The sequence below is a fragment of the Apodemus sylvaticus genome, chromosome X, assembly GCF_947179515.1.
Source record: "Apodemus sylvaticus chromosome X, mApoSyl1.1, whole genome shotgun sequence".
In the NCBI taxonomy this organism is placed as follows: domain Eukaryota; kingdom Metazoa; phylum Chordata; class Mammalia; order Rodentia; family Muridae; genus Apodemus; species Apodemus sylvaticus.
The window spans coordinates 54,975,530-55,000,450 of record NC_067495.1 but is presented as its reverse complement, the minus strand read 5'-3'; the positions used below and the strand labels follow the sequence as shown (position 1 = coordinate 55,000,450).

Genomic DNA, 24,921 nt, shown 5'->3' with positions numbered 1-24,921 from the left:
AGAAATAGAAAATAGTTGCAATTTAAAAAAAGTAACATTCTAAAATGTCATTCATGCTTTATATATAATAATATTTTGTTTGTTTTTTTTTCCGAGACGGGGTTTCACTGTATAGCCCCGGCTGTCCTGGAACTCACTCTGTAGACCAGGCTGGCCTCGAACTCAGAAATCCACCTGCCTCTGCCTCCCAGAGTGCTGGGATTACAGGCATGCCCCACCACTGCCAGGCTAATAATATTTTTAATACATTAATTTTTTTAGTTTTTCGAGACAGGGTTTCTCTGTATAGCCCTGACTGTCCTGGAACTCACTCTGTAGACCAGGCTGGCCTTGCACTCAGAAATCTGCCTGCCTCTGCCTCCCGAGTGCTGGGATTAAAGGAGTGTGCCACCACTGCCCGGCATAAATTAATATTTTTAAATATTAAAAAAGACAAGATCTTGCTCTAGTTCCAGAGGAGCCTGAAACTTGTCAGTGTGCTTTTAACCTCTTAAGTCCTTAGATGACTGGACTCTTAATTTAAATTTCTCTAAGTATGAGTAACATAAAAACTTCTTATGCTCCTATATTTTTGAAAGCTTAAGAGTCCTGAAACTAAAAAGTTTGAAAACTACTGTTCATTCATATTATTTGTGGGGCAAGTAGTGGAGCAAGGTCCTTTTGGGTGCTAAGCAAGCTCTCACTACTAATACTGTATTTTAGTATATAAAAACACTGATTATTTTTATGGGGGACACATTAGGCTGTTTGCAGTTTTCACAATTTCCAGCAGTGCTGCCATGAGCATCCTCAAACAGTTCTCCCTCTTGAGATTGTAGTAGGAGTGCAGTTGTTGTGTTGAGGAAGTCTATGCATTGTCAGTTTTACTGGGAATTGCCAAAATGCCAAATTGCATTTCATTTGACACTCTCACCAGCTGTTTCTAAACTTGATTCTCTAGATCATTGCCAAAAGATTAGATTTTGCTGTTTTCTCGATCTGTTGGGTATAAATGCAATCCCCTTGCTGTGTTTATTTTCCATTTCTTTGGTTACTATTGGAGTTGGCTGAATCTCTTCCCTCCAAATTTACTGGCCATTTGAATTTTCTGGGAATTGTTTGTGCATAAGTCCTCGATTAACTTCAGTGTTGGACTATTGCCTTTTTCTTAATATTTGTGGATATTTTTATATTGTAGATCTTAAAGATTTGTAATTATATATGTTGAAAGTATCTTCCTACTCTGTAGCTTTTCTTGTAGCTTTGTTTACTTTTTGTGTTGGAAGTTTTAATGTGAAGGATGCCAGTCTGTGCACTTGGTGCCCCCCGCCCTGTGCGTGCGTGTGCGTGCGTGTGCGTGTGTGTGTGTGTGTGTGTGTGTGTGTGTGTGTGTGTGTGTGTGTGTGTGTGTGTGGTCTCTAGAAATTCTTTGCTTAAGGTAATGATACCGTTCTCTCTCTCTCTCTCTCTCTTTTTTTTTTTTTTTCCTCGAGACAGGGTTTCTCTGTGTAGCCCTGGCTGTCCTGGAACCGACTCTGTAGACCAGGCTGGCCTCGAACTCAGAAATCCGCCTGCCTCTGTCTCCCAGTGTGTGCGCTCACTAGTGCCTGGCTTTGTGCTTTTTCATACACAGTTTATGTGGAATTCTTTCTCTGCTGGGTGATGTAGGGATCTCATTTACTTCGGCATTTCTCAGCTAGTTCAGTCTGTCTCCCTGAGTTATCCATCTGTACATGCTTTATTTGCTTAAACCTTAATTATATTATTTATTTCTGTGTGTATGTGTGGGGATGTGTCAGGAGTCCGCTCTCTCCACCATGTGGCTCCTGGGGATTGAATTCAGGTTGTTATGCTCACCCGCTGAGCCACCTCATTGGCTCCACATCTGCTTTTAGTTTCTGTTTCTGTTTTTATTGACCTGTTGGGCTAGTTCTATCACTGCCGCTTTAATTTCATGACAATAGCTTGCTCACTTTTAAAGGATTATTTTTGTTGTTTTTGTTTCTACTTATTTTAGGGTTAGATTTTTAATTTCTTAGAAAAATGATTGGATTTGTATTTGCCTTTATCTCTATTGGAAACACTAATCTCAATTTATAATCTTTTTTGGCAGTGTGTGTGTGTGTATGTGTGTGTGCGCGCGTGTGTGTTGGTTTCCAGACAGGGTTTCTGTCTGTGTAGTCCTGGCTGTCCTGGAACTGCCTGGCATTCAATTTGTAATCTTTGTTGCCATTGTAAACCAAGTTTTCTTTTCCTTTCTTCTCTGTCCTACCATGAACCCCCTTTGGTGCTACAAGGGATTAAACTCAGTGGTTAATATATGCTAGTATTCTTCTGCCAAGCTGTCACTGTCTCTCTCCCTCCTTTCCTCCCCTTCATATGTCCTAGGCTATTCCCAAACTAGCCATATGTAGCCAAGAATAACTCTTGACCTTTTGATCCTCCAGCTTGTCCTCCAGCCTCTGTATCCATAATGCTAAGATTATAGACATGGACCATTACACCAAGTTCTTTAGATAGCCCTCTTCTCTGCGATGCTTGGGATTGAACCTAGGACGCTAGACCAGGAGACTGACTACATCTCTCCTTAGCCTCTTCAGTCCTGGTTTCTTAATTGTTAATTTTTCCCCACATAGTTGCCCATGTTGGCCTTGGATCATGTTGGCCTTTGATTCACGCTTTAGTCCAGGCTGTACTAGATTTTCATATTTTTCTGCCTTCAACCTCTGGAATTATAAGCCAGTTGTGTGCTACCTGTCAATCCGTAATCTTGTGCATGCTAGGTAGACAAGTGCTCTGCAGCTGTATAAAATACTTATACAAGTTTTCTACCTTTTTGGTTGTGGGGATTCGAGACAGGGTTTCTCTGTGTAGCCCTGGCTGTCCTGGAACTCACTCTGTAGACCAGGCTGGCCTCGAACTCAGAAATGCGCCTGCCTCTGCCTCCCAAGTGCTGGGATTAAAGGCATGTGCCACCACTGCCCAGCGCATAATTATGTTTTGCCATCACTATAAAGAATATGTGCGCTTTGCATATTAATTATTTCTTGCCAAACAGTACAACAGAACACAGAATTGCAAAATGGTTGCCTGCCTTGAGAGAAAAATCCTACAGATAATAAATAGTAAAGCATATTATAAGCACATGCTGAGAGAATAGTTTTGTTAGAAACAATTGAACAAGCTTGAGTTAGAATAGCACCTTACCTTAGAACCCTGAATGTAAATTAGGAATACTCTACTAATTCTTTTATATATAGGTGTGTGCATGCATATGTGTATTAAACTATAAAACCCTCCCCAAATAATTCCAAAAGTTATTTTGGTAAGTCTAAATGAAAGTTTAAGATGATGACCTAGGATATCCTATTAATTGTTTTTTTTTCTCTCTCTCTCCAGGTGCGTATAACTGTGCCCAGCTAACCTTGTAAGATGAATTGGGGAGCATTCCCTCTTTTTTGAAACAGGTCTGTTGCATAGAGTCTGATCATTGAAAGGTAGACAGACTCCATCTGTAAAACTCTACTTGGTTTCTTTTTTGTAGATTGTGGATTCGAATTATTAATAGTTCCCTTTCTCCTGTGGTATATCCATTTGATTTTGAGTTTGTTTTTGTTGGGAGGGGATAATTTATACAAAATAAAGTTTTCTAGAAAAGTATAAATTCTCAAATATTCTGACATAAAATATAAGTTGGGTTTTTCTTGTTGTTGTTCTTGTTTTTTTTTTCCCCTGAGACAGGGTTTCTCTGTGTATCCCTGGCTGTCCTGGAACTCACTCTGTAAACCAGGCTGGCCTCGAACTAGAAATTCACCTGCCTCTGCCTCCCAAGTGCTAGGATCAAAGGCGTGCACCACCACTGACCGGCTACAAGTTTTCTTGATGATTAGAAAAATGACTTTTTTAATTTACATTTTTCTTATGTGTTGTCAGTAACTAGCCTGTGCTAATCAGATTTTTCAAAGTGTTCATTTTATGGATGTTTGGTGTTTCTATTCTTGTCCCTATTATGCCTTTCCTTCTACTTTGTTTCTGTGTGATCTGACATTTAAAAAGAATTAAGTTGGAGGCTTGCTCACTAGTATTTAACCGTATATCTGAACTACATGTATTAAAATTTGGATTTTTTTCCTCTGATAACTAAATCCTATGACCTCAGACTTGCTGCTAGCCGTAACTCTTGATCCTTTTGCTTCTGTCTCCCCTAAGTGTTGACTTTACAGACATGTACACTGTGCCTCGTTCTGGCTTTTCTAACTTTATTGCATCATAGTTGGGGAACATTGACTAATAACAAAACTCAGTTGTAGTTATACCAATAGCAAGCAACTTAAATCAAATTTAGGACAAGGATAATTTATAATAAGATCAAATAACATAGAATAAATTTTAGTAAATCCAAACCACACTGTAACTTTTGTTTTGGTTTTTTTTTTTTTTTTTTTTTTCCTTTCTCTTCCAAGACGGGGTTTCTCTGTGTAGCCCTGGCTGTCTTGGAACTTGCTCTGTAGATCATGCTGGCCTTGAACCCTTGAACCTGCCTCTGCCTCCCAAGTGCTGGGATAAAAGGCCAGGGCCACCACACTTGGCATTCTTCCCTTTTTGATTAAATTTAGCCATTATTTGGCTCCTTCCTTTAGCACTGTAATGATTATATTGTGTTAATGTCTCTCTCTGTGTGTGGTGCATATATACTATAGTGGCTACTTTTTTTTTTTTGAGATAGAGTCTTACTAGGTAGCCCTGGCTGTCCTGCAACTTACTATGCAGACCAGGCTGGCCTTGAACTCAGAAATCACCTGCCTCTTCCTATCCTGTGCTGAGATTAAAGGTGTGCACCATCAAGCACAGCACTATTATTTTTTTTATATGATGGGTCTTATTTACAAATATTTGTAGTTCAAAATAGCAAAGTTTCTAGTTTGGTTAAATTGTTTTATGGTTTTGTTTTAAATGGGAAATTTTGTAGAAATAATGGGTAAAGCTTTGTGTAAATACAGTTTAGGAAAGGTGGGATTTTTTTGAAAGGGTTGCATATAACAATTTTATTTTTAAAAATTTTGTAATTATTAAATTGATTTTCCCTCCCCTTCCTCTCCCTTTCCCCAGTGCTAGGGCTGAGTACTAGGTCCTAGGTCCTCCACATGAGAGGAAGCGCTTCCACACAGCTACTGCCGCCGCTCTGTGCCTGCCACAGTGCTGGGCATTCACATGTCCCCCAGTTGACTTACAGTGTTCTTACAAGTGTTTCCATATTTTTTTGTATTAGCTCCCCATACTTTAATCATTATGTTTTATTGTCTTCATACTTTTAGGGGAAAAACCCTTAGATTATTCCTTCCTTAAAATAGTTGATTCTTTAGTGTAGTTCCAGGGAAAGATTGTACAGTTTAAAAACACTTGTTGACAGTCAGCTCGGAGTATGTTTGTTGCTGGCCTTGTATGGTACATCCAGACTGCTCCTTGTTTAATGACTCAAGGATTTATGAAATTATATATTGCAAAGCCTATTGCTAACTGTATTAATAAAACATCAGTATAGAAACAGACTCTACAGTTCTGCAACTGCCAATTCAAAAACATTGTTCTAGTTATAGAAAGGCCCAGTGTTATATTCTTGCCAATGTTTTTTGATGCGCAGAGACCATTACTTTGTTAGTATAATGTGTTTAGGAATAGCAGTAATAGAAATCATATGTTTATGTAGGTAAGGTCTAATGTGCAGTCACTATTAGTTACTTTTTTTTTTTTTTTTTTTTTGGTTTTTTTTTTGGTTTTTTTTTGGTTTTTTGAAACGGTTTCTCTGTGTAGTCCTGGCTGTCCTGGAACTCACTCTGTAGACCAGGCTGACCTTGAACTCAGAAATCCTCCTGCTTCTGCCTTTCACGTGCTGGGTGCTGGGATTACACGCCCGGCTTTATGTAGGTATTTATACTGGTGTTAGTAGGTAGGACAGTGATAGCAACAGTGTTTATAGTTAGTTTGACATGATGGCACATGACTTTATAGCACTGGGGAGGCAGAAGCAGTTAGATCTCTAGTTCAAGACCAACCTGGTCTGTATAGGAGTTAGAGCCACATAGAGATACCGTTTCTCAGAAACTCAATTAAAAATAATAAATGAAAACATAAATGTTCATGGTTTATATCTGTGATATTGAGTGTAGAACCCAGTTTCAAACATAATAGGTAGCCACTCTGCCACTGAACTATACCCCCAATTCTTAGTTTATAAATATTGATTTTTTTTTTTTTTTTTTTTTTTTTTGGTTTTTAGAGACAGGGTTTCTCTGTGTAGCCCTGGCTGACTTGGAACTCACTCTTTAGCCCAGGCTGGCCTCAAACTCAGAGGAATCCGCCTACCTCTGCCTCCCAAGTGCTGGGATTAGAGGCATGCGCCACCACTGCCTGGCCTATTTTGAATGTTTTAAAAAAAGTACAAAGTGACAATTTGATTTTTAAAACTAGTTACCAGACAATTAAGAAAATAATTAGTTTTAATAAAGTAATTGAAAGTTAGACTACATTAAACTAAAACTGTAAGATAGATATAGTAGTTAGCACCTGTAATTTCAGTACTCAGGAACCTGAGGCAAGAGGATTGCTGTTAGTTCACGGGCAGCCTGGGCTACTGAATTATGAGACCCTTTTCAAAAATTCAAAACCTGCAGTGGTAAATGACTTACCTGGTAAGGATGGCTGCTGCTAAGCCAGAGAACCTGGGTTCAGTTCCTGGAACCACATGGTATAAATAGAGGGCTGACCCAGGCTGCTCGACTTCCTGGAGAATGTGGGTCTTGAATGTGCACGCGTGTGCATGTACTCATAAACAAATAATTATAATAAAAAATTTGAAAACAAAATCAACGAACAACTCAAAGTCCTTTTAAGTTCTAATGTATTGGAAGGGATTTTATTTAGTTTTATTTTGAGAGAGAGGTCCTGGCTGTCTTTGAACTGTAGACCAAATTCAGAGATCCTCCTGCCTCTGCCTCTCCAGTGCTAGATTTAAAGGCATGTGCCATCACTTAGCCTAACTTGTTGGTTTGTTTTTATTTTTTCAAGACAGTTTCTTAGTGTAGCCCTGACTATCCTGGAACTGTTCAGGTTGACTTCAAACCCACAGAGATCTGCCTGCCTGTCCTTCTTTGTTGGGATTAAAGGCAGGGTATATATCACTCATTGAGAGAAGAAATCTGTAAGAAAGGTATTCACCTAACAACTACTGAAATGACTAGGCCAGTGATTAATTAAATGCTTGGTTTGGGAAAAGATTGGCAGAGATTACAGGAACAAAACAAGTGTAAGGGAACCCTTTTTAAATAAAACCGTTTCTTTATCCTGCATTGTATTTGATGGAAAGTGACTTTCTAAAAATTCCACCTATGATAGTTTTATTTCACATATTCGTGTCTAATGTAACTTAAATTCATCTCCACTCTATGTTAGGTTTACATACTGTCTTTATCCTCCTTCTATACACTCCACTCCAGCACACCTACAGCTAAAAACAGACACGTGAGTAGGATTTTCCGTTGAAAATCTCAGAAACATCAGAAAGCAACTTAAAAATCAGTCACTATGAAGTCAAAAAGGGTCAGAGTCATTATATTCATTCCATTATGATAAACAGTAGAATGTTATATGATAACAGTGGATTGATCAGTTACTGTGTACATTTAAAGGACAGTGGTTTTATAAAGAAGAGCTTATTGCTTTATATATCTGAAAACAAGTGCAAAGCCTGTTCCTACCATCAGACTAATCTTAAAAACATCTAACATAGTGTGGAATTGCTAGCCTACAAATATAGCTAAACTCAGAGGATATTTTTGGCAGCTCTTAATCTGAACAGGAATAGGGGCTTTGGAAAAGTAAGGGTTTTAGGTTTGTCATTTTAGGGCCAATTTTTAATAGATTGTGAAAGTTCAGACTCTTTAAGCAAACAGAACCTTGCAATTACCAGTTGGCACAGTATGGTTTTATGGAAAAACTAGTCTGTAACAAAAACTTGGACTTAGTTCCCGAGTGAAACATACAGAAGTTCCAAGAGGTGCAGGCCAAGGAAGGAGGCCCCGCAGCAGGCCTCTGAGGCAGGTGTTGGCTCACACAGAGGAGGGTGTGGGATTGTTTGAAAGTGATGGAATCTGCTTTAATCTGTTCTTAGGGACTAGGGTTTGAACTGATGAGTTACTTATGTCTAAGAATGTTTATTCTGTTGAGTGTTGTATTATAGCGTGTTACTAGTGATTCAGTTTTTTTAAAATGTCTGCCTCCTAGATGCTTTTGTTTTGTTTTATTTACACATTTCCATGCTTTTTGCTTTTTTTCCCCGGTTTTTCAAGACAGAGTTTCCATTTTTTTCCAGCATTCCATATTTTCTATGGTACATATTTTCCAGAGTTTCCAGCATTTCCATATTTTCTATGGTACATTAAAAATCATGGCTTTAAGCCGGGCAGTGGTGGCGCACGCCTGTAATCCCAGCACTTGGGAGGCAGAGACAGGCAGATTTCTGAGTTCGAGGTCAGCCTGGTCTACAGAGTGAGTTCCAGGACAGCCAGGGCTACACAAAGAAACCCTGTCTCGAAAACAAAAAAATTAAAAAAAAAAATCATGACTTTAAATTTAACATAGAATAAATACCAAATACCTTTGCTCTTTTCTTTCAAGATCATATTGAGGAAAAGAAGTAGAAATCCAGAGCCAAGGAATCCTGAAACATACTTTTATTTTATGTGTCTCTTCAGACACACCAGAAGAGGGTATCAGGGATCCCATGTGGGTGCTAGGATTTGAACTCAGGACCTCTGGAAGAACAGTCAGTGCTCTTTTTTTTGGGGGGGGGGGGGTTAAGACAGGGTTTTTCTGTATAGCCCTGGCTGTCCTGGAACTTAGTCTGTAGACCAGGCTCTCCTCGAACTCAGAAATCTGCCTGCCTCTGCCTCTCAAGTGCTGGGATTGCAGGCGTGCACCACCACCACCGCCTGGCTTTACAGTCAGTGCTTTTAACCACTGAACCACCTCTCCAGTCCCTGAAACATACTTTTCATCAGAATATTTTGTCCTTGAATGAAGGAATTTAGAATCTGTCAGGGGATAAAAGCAAAGAGAGTTAGTGAATCTGTGGTCGTATACCAGAAACTGGCATCTTATAAAGGCATTAATGTCCAAAGCACAAAGGGCATAGGAGAAAGAACAAAGCCATGGATGTGGTCAAGTGATTAAAGCTGAGCCGTTTCCCTATCAGTGTAGGTAGGTCTACCTCTGGTGGTCTTGTAGCAGGAAATGATTAAGTTATCTGAGTTATCCGTGGATTTACAAAACAGGTGCTGTGGCAAGAAAGGTCTGGGTAGTGTTTGTTTTGTGATACTGTAGATTGGGCATAGGATCTTCTATGCTAGTTCTGAGCTATGTTCCAAGCCCTCTTTTTGTTTTAATTTTATTTCATTTTTTTTCTAGGTAGGGTTTTCTGTGTAACCCAGGCTGTCCTGGAACTTGCTCTGTAGACCAGGTTGTCCTTGAACTCACAGAGATCCATCTGCCTCTGCCTCCCAGGTGCTGGGATTAATGATGTGCACTACCCTCTTTCTTTTTTTATTTTTTGAGGCCGAATTTGCTTTGTAGCACAGTCAGGCCTCAATGTCCCAGTAGGTGGGATTAGGCTTGTGCCACCAGACCCAGCCAAGGGGGAGCATTTAAGGTGGCTTATAGTCATTCTACAGGGTATGACACTGTACCTGGAAAGTGTAATACTTTTCCACCATTAAAGGAAAGCCTGGCTGATTACAGATTTTGTCTTGTGTACTCATACTAGAAAGGATGTGTGTGGCTGTTAGAACACAAGTTCATTTCTTGGCAAAGCAGAGATTTTCACTGGGGCCTGAGGAAAGTCTCTCAGCTGTCAGTGTAACTAATTTAGCAACTTGTTTGTAAATGTGGACAAGCCAAAGGAACAATGCTTTTGAGGAAAAGCAGCAGTTTGGACGAGGCGTCCAAAACATCCAACTGAGAAATGAAACACTAGGGAAGACAATATAATGTTTGGTATAGACTAACCATTGGGATCTCAGAAGTATCTGGGAAGGCATCTTGTCTACCTCCAAAATTGAATGATTGCTATGGAAAAAACCCTAAGTTATTAGGGACCAAAACAGGATCTCTTGCGGGGTGTGGTGACATATGCCTTTAATCCAGGTGCATCTCTAGGGAGGACAGGCAGAAATAACATAATAGAGAGACCTTGTCTCCAAAAGATCAGATTTGTGATGATGATCAAATTAGCTAGTATAGAAAAGTTAGCAGAAAGGTAAATACACAAAGAGGAAAGTCAGGGGTTGGAGAGCGCTCCATGGTTAAGAGTCCGTCCGATTTACCGAGGACTGGAATTGAGTTCCCACAATGGGTAGATCATTCCCACCTGTAACTTCAGCTACAGAAGACACCCAGCTTCAGTGGGTACCTACACTCACGTGCTCATATCCATGCACAGAAATACATAATTCAAAAGCAAATAAGAGGAAAGTAGTGATAATAGAGGACAGATTTAGGGGTACTTAACTTGTAATAGAAATTCTAATGAGTGATACAGAAGCCACCAGAATGCACTTAGGAGTTTGAGATAGAATTGTCACCAGTTTGAGGCCAGCCTAGCCTGCATGAGTTAAAAGCTAGCCTTTGCTACTCTTGTTTCAAAAAACAAAACGATGGACTACAGAAAATAGAAGGAGCTGGGGTCAAAGCTCAGTGGTAGAGCACTTAACCCTACATGGACTAGTTCTAGCTAGGGTCAGTCTCTGGTTCTGAAGAAATAAAGTATATTGGCAATGTCTGAGAAAAGATAAGAAAATACCTAAGGTGCACTGACTTAGTTGGACCTTATGACATAGATATGTGTCTTAGATAGGGTTTTACTGCTGTGAACAGACACCATGACCAAGGCAAGTCATATAAAGCACAACATTTAGTTGGGTCTGGCTTACAGGTTCAGAGGTTCAGTTCATTATCATTAAGGTGAGAACATGGCATCATCCAGGCAGGCATGGTGCAGGAGGAGCTGAGGGTTCTACATCTTCATCTGAAGGCTGCTAGCAGAAAACTGACTTCCAGGCAGCTAGGGTGACAAAGCCTACACTCAACAGTGACACACCTACTCCCAACAGGGCCACACCTTCTAATAGTGCCACTCCCTGGGCTGAACATACACATTATATAATGCCAGCCACTAGGAAGACTGAGAGGCAGGAGGATAGACAGTTAAAGGTCTGCCTGACATGACAGGGTGGGTACCTTAAAGGCTGGTGTGGACAACTTAGTGAAAGTGCTTCAAGAGGTGAAAAAGAGGGCTGAGATTCAACTCAGTGGTAGGACAGCCTGGTCTACAGAGTGAGTTCCAGGACAGCCAGGGCTACATAGTTCACTGTCTCAAAAATTAAAAAAAAATAGCTGACTTTGAGGGTTAACCTGAGAGAAATGAAAATATTTGGAGCAATGATGGCTGTATATTATTGAACAACACGGCAAGATTTGGAAACACAGTCTAACTTCAGAGAGAAGATATTAATAGCTGTAAATTTCCACCAGTTTAAATTTCTGAAAAAAAAATCTAGATTTTTTTTTTTTTGCTTTTCTTGCTCTTAGTCAAGTTTGAAGCATCTTATCTACCATATATAATACAAATTAGTTCTCTTGAGTGTGGCCGTGAAAAGACTAGTCAGCCATAACATTTTATTAAATCAAGGTTTTTGGAGGACCATAAACAAAAGAAAAAGTGGTTTTGCATATTAGCAATGTAAATATCTAAGAATCCTGTTAATTTGTCTAAGAGTAGTCAAGGAATTGTGGAGGTATACAAAAACAGAGCACAGCCACCTGTTTTGAGTCTAGTCTGGACTGTATTGCAAGACTGTCCTTTTCTTTCCAGAAAGAAAACTAAAGAAATATAAAACAAGTAAATTATCCCAAATACCTAATTTAAGACTTGAAGTCTTGAAGACTTAAATTGCTTTTCCTATTGACTTGGTGGGGGTGTTTATGTTGCCCTGTTTCAAAGATTGGAAGAAAGGAAGTTTGGGGGACATTTCCTGGGTTTCACCTAGTTCAGTATTTCTCTTGTTTGTTTGGTTTTTTGGATTTGGTTTTTCGAGACAGGGTTTCTCTGTGTAGCCCTGGCTGTCCTGGAACTCACTCTGTAGACCAGGCTGTCCTTGAACTCGGAAATCCACCTGCCTCTGCTTCCCAGAGTGCTGGGATTACAGGCTTTCACCACCACCGCAGAGGCAGGCAGATTTCTAAGTTCGAGGCCAGCCTGGTCTATAGAGTGAGTTTCAGGACAGCCAGGGCTACACAGAGAAACCCTGTCTCAAAAATACCAAATCAAAAAAAAATTTTTTTTCCATTCTGAATTCTTTCAGAATCATGACTTTTGTACCGGGAAGGGGATATTTTTCCAAATTGGGGTGACAGCCTCAGAGGTGTTTGAGAGTGTTTATGAAAGGTACTAATAGTCGGGCAGTGGTGGCGCACACCTAGTTCGAGGCCAGCCTGGTCTACCGAGTGAGTTCCAGGACAGCCAAGGCTATACAGAGAAACCCTGTCTCGACAAACCAAATCCAAAAAAAAAAAAAAAAAAGAAAAGAAAAAGAAAAAAAAAAGAAAAAAGAAAGGCACTAACAATGATATTTTTTCATCTATTTCATTGTGGTACTCTGAACCGTTCTATTTGTCTTGCTTTGGGGGGTGTTGGTTCCTGCTCCCCGGTGCACACACTTCTGTATCATTGTTGGCCCACCCCTTTTAACCACTCTTACATGATCCCATTTTTCTAAGTAGTTTCCATTCTAACTGCACAGTTTGATTTTCATTATCAGAGGGAATTAACAAATCTAACCCCAGAGGGATTGCAAAGCCCTAGGTTTAGTCATAAGTACAAATTGTGTTCCAAACTTGACTGAGTTTTGTAATGGCCCTCTTCCATGTTTGCTAGAATGTTAGATTATGATAAGAAGATGAGAATAACAACAATTCTGTCCTGGCATACTGGGTTTCTGTTGTCGAGCCCCTGAATGTTGGGGAGCTGCTAAAGTATTCTGAGCCCAGGGGAGTGCCCTGATCAAAGTGCAGTAGGAGGAGGATTAGTCTTCCACAGATAGCTGTAATGCCTCAGACCTTGCCACCAGCTCTTAGTTGTTCTGAGTACCTAGTCATTTGTCGTGGGAGTGGCAGAAAGAGCAAGACCACTTAAGAGGCTATTTTCATGCCTTAGGGATCAGGAAGTATGAAGCTGAGAGACACAATAAGATTAGAGATAATAAAGACTGGGATGGGTTGCTGAGGAGTCCTGTGGAGTAGTTGACAAGTGAGGAAGAGTGGCCCAAAGAGTCTTAAGTCTTGTGGAAGCAGAGGTGCTGCTCTTAGCATGGAGATTTTGGTGGTCTGTACACACGATACTTGAAACTAGGGGAGTGGAGAGAAAATGGTAAGAGAAAGAAGTAAGCATACCAGGCTGAGGTCTGGCTCTGTTGTAATGTGAAGGGAGTCAGGGCAATTACTGTATAGGGAAGGAGAAGGGAGGCGGGGAGGCCTGCCTGTCTCTGTGTGTGTCTGTCTGTCTGTCTGTCTATCTATCTATCTATCTATCTATCTATCTATCTATCAATCAATCAGTCTTGTTGTGTAGCCAGGTTAGCTTAGAATTTGGCAATCCTCCTGTCTTTGAGTAGTAGATGCTTTAGAGAAATTACATTTGTGTAGTAGAATTACTGATGGCCCTAGTGTGCTGGGGAAGGGTTGTGAATGTGTGGTGGTGAGAGGTATTTGGGAGAAAGTTGGAGGAGACAGCAATGGTGGTTTGAAGGTAGAATTTAAGATAGTATGAGCTTGAACCTTCTTTGAACAGAGAAACGATGCTTTAGAGAAATTACATTTGTGTTAAAATTATCACAAGTGTATAGTATTTACTAACAAAGAATTAAAAGCCAAAAGAAGATGTGTCTAGTAGTTCCATTTAGTTTGGATTAGAAAGTAGAGGCCAAGAAACCAATGAAAAGGTTTCTGCAGTATTTAGAACATGGGCAAAATCTGTGATGTCTCATCAAATAATATTAGGTGGTACCTTACTTGCTATGGTAAGGATTTGTTTGTTTTTGGCTAACATGGAGGCCTTAGGAAGTTCTATGTTCAGGATCCAGAAATCTGTTGCTAAACTTCCTCTTCCTGCTTCATCCATTTTTCTCAGGGCATTAAGTTGATTTTCTTTGTTTCTAAACTTTATTTTACTAGTCTAAGCCAAAGTGGGAAAATGACCTTCCTCAGTTCCTATGTTAGCGGCCTAGACTTGAGAGATGGAGGCAGGCCGAGAGTGAGAGGGATGGTGAAAGGAACAGAGGACTGGGTTTTGCTCATGATTTCAGATTTTCGAGGGTAGAAATTTTATTTTCTTAGACTAAAAATGAACTTACTGTTTTTTTTAAGCCCCCCCCCCCCTTGGTTTTTCAAGACAAGGTTTCTCTGTATAGCCCTGGCTGTCTTGGAACTCTCTCTGTAGACCAGGCTGGCCTAGAAACTCAGAACTCTTGCTTGCCTCCGCCTCCCAAGTGCTGGGATTAAAGGCGTGCGCCACCACTGCTAAGTTTTAAACCATTTCATAGCTAGTGCAAATCACCTTTGGCTAAAAGAGTTAAATACACTGTGAAAATTGAACTTGTATAAATCAGGGGGTTAAGAAAAGTGCTTACTACAATTGTGTTTACTATAATCATGTACTGCACAAAACTTGCGAAGAAATTTTCCATGACAGAATGAATTTGGTTGAACCTTTAAAAAAAAATCAGTTGCTGGGCAGTAGTCATTTATTACCTTTAATCCCAGCACTTGGGAGGCAGAGTCAGGCAGATCTCTGAGTTCAAGGCCAGCATGGTCTACATAGTGAGTTCCAGGACAGGCAGAGCTACAAAACAAGTAGTTAAGTAATCCTGTGAAAGGATGATGCCACTACTCAGATGACAGTGCTAAGGTCCTGAAAATGCTCTATATCTTAATCCTAGGTGGTGACTAAAGGCTTTTGGGGAAGGAGAGGAAAACACATAAAAATCCTGTTAAGTAGCCCAGTTTGGCCTTGAATATTTAGGGATCCTCCTGAATTCTGGGATTACAGGCATGTACCATTACAACTAGGATGAAGGTTTTCCATATATGTGAACGTTTACCAATATGTGTGCATTTAGAACTGTAGCAGTGACTCAGTGGTTAAGATTATTGGTATTTTTCCTTTTCATGATGGGTTGCCCTGATCTGGGCAGTGGTGGCACACGCCTGTAATCCCAGCACTCTAGGAGGCAGAAGCAGGTGGATTTCTGAGTTCGAGGCCAGCCTCGTCTACAGAGTGAGTTCCAGGACAGCCAGGGCTATACAGAGAAACCCTGTCTCGAAGAAAAACAACAACAACAACAACAAAAAAAAAACCAAAAACCCCCAAAACCAAGACAAGTTGCCCTGACTGTCCTAGAACTTACTTTGTAGACCAGGCTGGCCTCAAACACAGAAATCTGTCTACCTCTGCCTCTGGAGCACTAGGTTTTAAGACATGTACCACTACTACACAGCTCTGAATTTATCTTTTATTTATTTAAGGCAGGGCCTCACTAGACATGGTCTTATCATGTAGCTGAGACTTTGTGTAAACCTTTCTGGAACGTTTGTGTAGTCCAGATTGCTCTTGAATTTGTGAGTCTCCTGTCTCAGCCTCCCAAATATTATGATTATAGGTGTGTACTTGGCATGTATCTCAATTTAAAATGAGCCTGAATAAGGCGATCCTTTTGATTTATGTGTTTATGTTAGATAGATGTTCATTTGCTGTATAACTCAAGTTCTTCAGAAATGAAAATGTGATATTAAAAAGGATACCAAAACTAATACTGGCTTCCCTTGATTTAGGTATTCTGGCTGATGAGAATTTAAAGGCCATGGATGAAGATGGACTTGAATTACAACCACAAGCACCAAACTCATTTTTTGATGCAACAGGTATACTTGTATTGCTGTACTTTTTATCTACCAAATTGGGAGGTTGTTATGGCTCCAACTGCTAAACGCTCACATTGTTAGTCATGTTTGGATTTCAGAATCTACAAATGGAAAATGAGCATATTATCACCCCCTTCTTAAAAACTGGGCCTTTTCATAAGGAGCTTTAATACTCTTGTCAGTATAAATTGAGTATCCTTAATCTGAAAATTCCAAATGCTCCAAAACTTAAAAGAGTACTGCCATGATACCACACTAGAAAGAAAACTCTACACCTCAACCTCACGTTATGTCATGGGTTAAAGTAATGGCATGTGCATATGAACAAGCACTGTGTAAAATGACCTTTAGGCCATATATGTAAAGTGTGTATGAAAAAATGAATATCACATTTCTACTTGGATCTCTACCAATGATATGTAATGAATGTGTGAATATTTTTAAAAGTCTGCTATGCTAAACACACCTCAAGCATTTTGTTTTAGTTTTTTGAGACAGTGTCTACAATCCAGGTTGAGCTTGAATTCTACCTCAGCCTCCGGAGTTCTAAGACTACGGGTGTGTGCTATTTGCCTGGCCTGGCCTGGTCTCAAGCATTTTACATAAGGAATACTCAGCCTCAGACAACAGTAATAATAACCTCTTAGTGTTTGTTTTCTTTAGTTATTATCTTCTTGCTCAGTTATCCAGTGAATTCTGTTCTTTGTCTCTTTGAAAAAAAATATTCCTTGACTACATCATCGCCTCTTGATTCTCCTGTTACATAGTCTCTTGTCTCATTATTAGTTGGTAGTGACATCCAGCCCACCAATCAGAATATGTGTCATACATGTAGATTGTGTGTTCTCTCTCACCCAACTGGTAGGAAAAGTCTAGCCCAGGGTCCTCCTCATCCTGACACTGGCCTCCTTTCCCAGCCTTCTTATAGGTTCCCTCAAAGAGTCTTGCTTCAGGAAGACAGTTGTGCTTCACTGCCCAGGATACATAAGGGGAATTAGTAACATTGAAGTGGGTACAGCTGAACTGTATTAGAATTAGTCAGGGTTCTCTAGAGACACGAACTTATGGGTAGTTTCTATATAGTAAGGGAATTTGTTAGTGACTTACAGTCTGTAGTCCAACTCTCAACAACGGTCAGCAGCAGTTGTGAATATTCCAAGGATCTTGCAGTTGCTCAGTCCCATAAGGCAAGCAGTCGAAGAAGAGAATGAACCTTCTTTCTTCCAATGTCTTTATGTAGGTCTCTAGTAGAAGGTGTGGCCCAGATTAAAGGCTTGTGCCACCATGCCTGGATCTGGGACTTGCTTTGTCCCAGGTGACCTTGAACTCAGGGATCTCCCTGTCTTAATCTGGGATTCTTAGCCACTCTGCCTCAAGATCTCCATGCCAAGATCCAGGTCAGAGTTCATTCCAGATACAGTCAAGTTGACAACCAGGAATAGCCACCACAGAAAATATTGACATATTTTTCATTTGTTTCTCAATGATCAGGTTGCAGTATATTAAATAACAATTTTATCAAAAAGTTAAATATTTAGTAGGGACATCATTTTTCATAGGATAGTCTTTCAAGTTTGGTGATTTCATTTTGATAAGGATAGTTTATAATTCTTTATTAGAACATGAAGCATAATTATTGTTCTTGGAAGAGAAACTAAACTCAGGAGAAAAATCTACAGTGTGTATTTGCTCTTACTTTTGACAAGGAAACCTATGAAAGCCTGTTTCATTTTGTTTCTGATTAACACATAAGGTATTTGTTTATTTTAGCAAGTCACTAAATCTGTCAGGGCCTCTGTGTTTATGTCATGATCATAATGAAATATCTCATTATAGTTTTTCAGAACATTGCCCATATGCTCCCCATGGTCACAGTCATGTAAAGTATGCATGGCACATGCTATTCTCATTTTCCTGATAAGGAAATAGAAACTCAGAGGTTCAGCTACTTGCTCAAGGTCACAAAACTATTCATTGTTGTCTAACCCTCATCTGTGATTTACATTTTTTTGCTTGTTTGGTTGATTTTTTTTTTTTTCCTGAGACAGGGTTTCTCTGTGTAGCCCTGGCTGGAACTCACTCTATAGACCAGGCTAGCCTCGAAATCAGAAATCTGCCTGCCTCTGCCTCCCTAGCCCTAGGATTAAAGGCGTGTGCCACCAGTGCCCTGTTTGGTTTTTGGTTTTTTTTTTCTTTTTAATTTGTTCCCCCACCCCCACCCCCAGACAGGGTTTCTCTGTATAGCCCTGGCTGTCCTGGAACTCACTCTGTAGACCAGGCTGGCCTCGAGCTCAGAAATCTGCCTGCCTCTGCCTCCTAGAGTGCTGGGATTACAGGCGTGCGCCACCACCACCTGGCTTGGTTTTGGTTTTTTGAGACAGGGTTTCTTTTTGTGTCTGAGAACAGCTTTGGCCGATCTACCTGTCTCTGCCTCTTGAGTGCTGGGACTATAAAGGGGTGGACCTCCACCAAAGCTATGCAATTTTTTTGTTTGTTTTGTTTTTCTTGTTTTGTTTTGTTATTGAGTGTTTGGGTAGAGATATAGTGATTGAATTAGGTACCTACTTGGTATTAGCTTGTTCTGAAAACCAAGCAGAAGCGTTGATTTACTGAAGAGTGAGTGAGTGAGTGAGTGAGTTAGTTAGTTAGTTAGTTAGTTTCTTGAGACTTGTAAAACTTTCTTTGTTTTCTGGACTGGCAGCCATGATACTGGATTTGTTTTATTTTATTTTGTGTTTCTCATAAGGATGTATAATTTGTTCCATTTGAAGCATTTGTTGAGAGCAATATTAACTGCACATCTTACACTATGCAAACTATGATCTTGGTTAAGTCATTTAATCTTTTTAGACAAAAATTTATTTCATCTTCTGTCACTCTTTTAACTAAGATGGACTCTGGTAGAGTTTCTTGTACTGTGAGGGGCTGCTTTGAGGAGTGAGGGCAGCGAAGTGGCTAGAAAGAATCCAATAGTCTGCTGAGGTTGTGGCTAGGTTCCTTTTACTACCTACCTTTACCCACTGCCGCTCAGCAGTGACACTTCAGTACACTATCTGCCCACAGACATAGACCAAATTTTCTGGTCTTTTTGTTTATGCCCTGGTCTTCTTATGTTCCAGAATAGAGATCAAATTTTAAAATTCTGTAGTCCTACATAGAGAATGTTCATGATGCCGGGCGGTGGTGGCGCACGCCTGTAATCCCAGCACTCTGGGAGGCAGAGGCAGGCGGATTTCTGAGTTCAAGGACAGCCTGGTCTACAGAGTGAGTTCCAGGACAGCCAGGGCTACACAGAGAAACCCTGTCTCGGAAAAACCAAAATCCAAAAAAAAAAAAAAAAAAGAGAGAATGTTCATGATACTGGAGCAAAAGGAGAAGGATGTGAAGGAAATTAAGGGGAAAAAAATGGAGTCATGGGAAAGATGGAAATAAAAAAAAAACAAACAAGTTCAGGGAAGGGAGGTAGAACAAGGAAAGAGGCATCATGAACAAGGCAACTCTTAAATTGGGGACTTGTTGATAGTTACAGAGGTTTAGTCTAGTCGCATCACGGTGGCAGGTGCTGAAGTAGCCAAGAGCTACATCCTGATCCATAGGCTATCCATAGGCAGAGGGTTAGGAGGGTGAGAGACACACATGTGCACGCTTGAATGCACACTAGGCCTGGTGCTTGGCATGGGCTTTTGAAACCTCAAAGCCCACCCCTAGTGACACACACCCTCCAATCTGTTCAAACACTTCTGGTGACTAAACATTCAAATAAATGAGCTTTTAGGAGCTATTCTTTTCAAACTGCCATAGTTATTTATAAGTTCATTTATTTTTTAGGAGCTGGTGCTACACACATGGATGGTAATCAAATTGTTGTGGAAGTACAAGAAACGGTTTATGTGTCAGATGTTGTGGATTCAGACATAACCGTACATAACTATGTTCCTGATGACCCAGACTCAGTTGTAATCCAAGATGTTATTGAGGATGTTGTTATAGAAGATGTCCAGTGTACAGATATCATGGACGAAGCAGACGTATCTGAAACCGTCATCATCCCTGAACAAGTACTGGATTCAGATGTAACCGAAGAAGTTTCTTTAACACATTGCACAGTTCCAGATGATGTTTTAGCTTCTGATATTACTTCAGCTTCAATATCTATGCCTGAACATGTCTTGACAAGTGAATCTATACATGTGTCTGACGTTGGTCATGTTGAACATGTGGTTCACGATAGTGTAGTAGAAGCAGAAATCGTCACAGATCCTCTGGCCGCTGATGTTGTCTCGGAAGAAGTGTTGGTAGCAGACTGTGCCTCTGAAGCAGTCATAGATGCCAATGGAGTCCCTGTGAACCAGCAGGAGGAAGACAAAAACAACTGTGAGGACTACCTTATGATCTCTTGTAAGTTTGGGGGTATAGTGTTTTTCACAGGTACTTCTGAAGGCTGTTTATCTAACTTAAACCAGGGGTGAAACTTTTAAATGTCTATTAAAATGAAATGTATAAAAGTACCTTGTCCAGGTGTGATGATGCACACCTTTAATCCATCACTTGGGAAGCAGAGGCAGGCAGGTCTCTGAGTTTGAAGCCAGCCTGGTCTATATAGTGAGTTCCAGGACAGCTGAGGCTATACATAGTGAGACCCTGTCTCAAACAAAATAAAACAACATACATCTCTGTAAAATGAGTTACTTTAGAGTCTGTAAGGTAACTGAAAATGGTGAAGAGTGAAATAGTTGACTTGTTTCTATATAAAGGTGTGATACAAAGAGGCTTTCTTCAGTTATAGACAGACTGTAACGTTGAAATCATGAAGAATGTCTTTAGGCTATTACCAGCCTTCCTTAGTGTCCTTCAACAACATGGAAAGACACATGACCAAACTACTTATATTCTTATATACTTAGGTATAGGAAACGAACTACTGGTCAGAGAAAGCCTGAAGTCTGAACTTAGGTTCTTGGATGTACATTACTACTTAATAAAGTGCTGTTTATGGAACAAAATGGGAAAGTACATAGTACTACAGCATGATTTCAAGCATGATGAATTTATTAGAGCACTGGGGCAAACTAAGGTGTTTTGGGGACATACCTCCAAATGTTTTAAGTTGTCATCTGGAAGAATAGTTGTCTTCTTATAACATTTCTTGGTACTACTTTCAGATATCAAGTTCTAGCTTAGGTAGACTACAGTTCTAACCCAGTATAAATTCTTACTCATTAAGGCACTAAACTCCCATAAATAAGAACTGGTTAATTATTTATAAATTTGCCTAGTTGTTTTCATATATAAGATTAATATACTATATAATGGAGTCCACCAGCATTTTATAGGAAACCATCTTTTTTTTAAAGTTATTGAGATATTCTCATCCTCCTGTGGTACATGCATACCTGTAATCTCAGCGCTAAACAGGCTGAGGAAAGAGGACTTTACAAGTTTGAAGTAAGCCTGGGCTATAAAATAAAGTACCATCTCAACAAGTTATGATAGGACTTTTGAAATAAATGGTCTTTGTAAAAAGGAAACCTTTATTCAGCATGTATTTACTTGTATTTAACATTATTTATTTGTATGTGTTTACATTGCTTGTAGGTGCTCCAGTTATTGATAAGTCCTAAATACATAAAGTAGAGAAAGCCATTGTTCCTAGGGGGGTGGGGAGGGGCTTATAGTCTACTGTAGGAGGGAGGTTACAGAGTGATGTAGAATTGAGACTGAATTCTTGTGGAGACTGGAGTAGTCCACCTTTGTTAAGGATGAATTTTAGTTTTATGAGATGAAAGAAAGGGTATGGGTGAATGAAAGACATTATGTTTTACAAAGCATTTGGGGACTGAAGGGGGATGTCTCATTGGATTAGTATTTGCTATGTGAGTGTGGGGATGGAGTTTAGAGCCTCAGAAACCGTGTAAAAGCCAGGTAAGCATGGTGGCCACCAGTGATCTTAGATAAGAGGCAAAGAAGCAGGTTCCTTGGGAGCAAGCTGTCTAAGTAGATTAGTGGGATTGAGTGAGCTCCAGATTCAGCAAGATATAAATAAGGTAGATAGCAGTCAGAGGAACATACCTGATACCAACTTTGTGTCTCCACACACATGTGCATCTGCACACACACACTCAACTCACACACTCACTCGCATACATGCACTCATGCACATCACATGTATTATAAAAAAGTAGCTATGTTTCTTTGTGTGCCTATGTTTATTCATGGTATGGTTTCCATCTTGGCCTTTCCTAGAAACTTAAGATGTGCTGACATCTCTACTTCATTCCTTGTAATGAATTTCCAGAAATAGAATTACTGGGTTATATAAATTATATACATTTAGGACCAGTGACATGACACAGCAGGCAAAAGTGTTTGTGTCTTGCTGTACAAGCCCGATGGTGAGCTGAGTTCAGTCCCTGGAAGCCACAGTGGAAGGAGAGAACTGAGTTCCCAAAATTTCCCTCTCTTCCATACATGTGCTCCCTACACATAAACACAGACATACAGACAATAATAAAGATTTAGAAAAGATTATGCATATTTACAAGATTGGTTATATTACCTCAATGTTTTGTTTAATATAAGTCCTCCTGTGTTATGAGATTATCTATTTCAATATTCTAACCAACACAAGGCACTATTTTTCTTTTTAAGTTTTTGCTGGTCTGCAAGGGAATGTGTGATGTAGTTTATTTCAATTTTTAAATTTATTTTGTAAGATAATCCTTGTAGCAGTAGAGATTGAGACTAAGTGAACAAGAGACTAGGGATAAACAGTAGTTGAAGTGGTTCATATATAAGAAAGAGTACCTCAAGTTGGGGTGTGTTAGTGTAGTTATGTAATCCCAGTACTTAGGAAGATTGAGTTCTAGGGCCAGGAAGACCTGTCTCAGAAACAAAACAATAAATATCCCAAAGACTTTAATAGTAAAGAAGATTGAGGAGGCTGGGCAGTGGTTGGTGCACGCCTGTAATCCCAGCACTCTGGGAGGCAGAGGCAGGCAGATTTCTGAGTTCGAGGACAGCCAGGGCTACACAGAGAAATCCTGTCTCGGGGGAAAAAAAAAAAACAAATCCAAAAAGCAGAAACAAACAAAAAAGATCGAGGAGAGCTGAACTCAAGATTAGAAAGTAAAATGGATAAGATTTAGTCTCAAATGAGCTAGGTAGGACTTGGATGGAGAAAGATAATGCAAAGATAATGGGTGTTTGACCCTAAGATTTTTAGATTGTAAGATTGGGTCATGATAATCAAGAAAGGCAGTAGGTTTGGGGGGGGGGATAGGAATGATTTAGGATTTGCTAAAAATATGAGGTGCTTCCTTGTTAGAGACAGGCTTATGCTTGTTTTCTTGTCAGTTGAGAATATAAATTTAACATTTTAAAGAGAGGAGAAATGGGTGAGGTAACAGGAAGATAGGAAGTATCTCATAGAAGTAGTTGGTGTTTTCCAGAGAATGCTTGCAAAAAAAAGTGGTATACATATATAGTGGTAGGTCTTCAGCTGAGAGAAGAATAATTGCAGGGAATTGTATAAAGCTAGAGATTATCTTGTTAAGAGAACTAGGTCAGATTTAGACAAATAACTATGTTTTCTCTCATGCTGACATTACAGATGGAAATTTGTGTGTGGAGTAGATTGTAGGTCATAAAAGTAGAAAGGGAAGGGGTTGGAGAGATGGCTCAGTGGTTAAGAGCACTGACTGCTCTTCCAGAGGTCCCGAGTTCAACTCCCAGCAACCACGTGGTGGCTCACAACCATCTGTAATGGGATCTGATGCCCTCTTCTGGCATGCAGGTGTACATGCAGACAGGGCGCTCATAAATAAAAGGAATAAATAAAAAAGTAGAAAGGGACCATGATAGAATGGGTGGAGGGAAGAGGGCTTAGGGAACTTATGGGAAAAGGGGAACCTGGAAAGGGAAAATCATTTGGAATGTAAACATAGAATATAGAAAAAAAAGGGGGGGACCATGAGAAGGGAGGAAGAACTTTTGTGTGTGATAGGGTCTTTCTGTGTAACCCTGGCTGTTCTGAAGCTGAAACTGTTTAGGATAGACTTAAACTCAGATATCCTGCCTCTGCCTCCTGAGTGCCTGGATCAAAGGTGTGAGCCTCCACACTGATAGGGAGGAAGAACATCTTTTTTTTTTAAGATTTATTTTATGTGTATGACTGTTTTGCCTGCATGTATGTATGTGTAACACATGCCCATAGAAGTCAGAAGAAGGTATATTGGTTCAAATGATTGTGAGCCACTGTGGGTGTTGAGAATTGAACTTGGTTCCTCTTTAAGAACAACCAGTGCTCTTAACTGCTGACCCATCTTTCCAGCCCCAAGGAAGAATTCTTTCGGGAAAGGAAAGGGAGAGGAAAAAATGGAATACATATGTCTTGAAAGCAGAAGTGGGGACTACTTGGAGAGGGGAAGGCAGCTAGGAACAGTTATGAGGGTTATGAGGGAGTGGGGTGAATAACAGTATTATACAGGAGTATGAAATGCCATAAAGAAACCCATTGGTTTGTATGCTAACTTGAAAACAAAGTGTCAGTATAGCTCTTTTGTCTATAAAATGATGTAGGCATTTGAATTTAGCTTAGGCTGCACTGTAAGGTGAGACAAGGTTTCATTAGAAAGAAGAGGAGGGGAGGTGAAATAAAAATTGAAGGTTTGCAGAAGATAATGTAGCAGACTGAGTCTTTTAACACTATGCCTTAAATGAGAAGAAAGACTTTTGGTGGGCAATAAGGATATCGTGGTATTTAGATTAGTTTCAGTAAGTGGGTAGGAGATGGAAGAATTGAACTATAATGGGTTGAGAAATCAGTGAATGTGAAATTAGGGGGAAACCCTTTGTATAAGCCATTATGGTTAGTCAAGGGACAGGAGGTAAGGGACAGGAGGTATGGCTCTTGTTTAG

The 24,921-nt window shown here is 39.9% G+C and overlaps 1 protein-coding gene across 5 annotated transcripts in view; it reads left to right on the top strand.

Moving 5' to 3' along the window:
- Nucleotides 1-24,921, top strand: part of Zfx (zinc finger protein X-linked) — a 48,093-nt gene that overhangs the window by 5,418 nt on the left and 17,754 nt on the right. For 4 of the 5 annotated variants that reach the window (XM_052170467.1, XM_052170470.1, XM_052170465.1 and 1 more), the window contains exons 2-4: nt 3,379-3,446; nt 15,916-16,005; nt 19,834-20,403. In XM_052170467.1, the coding sequence (XP_052026427.1) occupies nt 15,945-16,005; nt 19,834-20,403 (631 nt within the window). In that variant the 5' untranslated portion in view covers nt 3,379-3,446; nt 15,916-15,944. The remainder of the gene's footprint in view (nt 1-3,378; nt 3,447-15,915; nt 16,006-19,833; nt 20,404-24,921) is intronic. The other variant, XM_052170466.1, reaches the window with a different exon arrangement.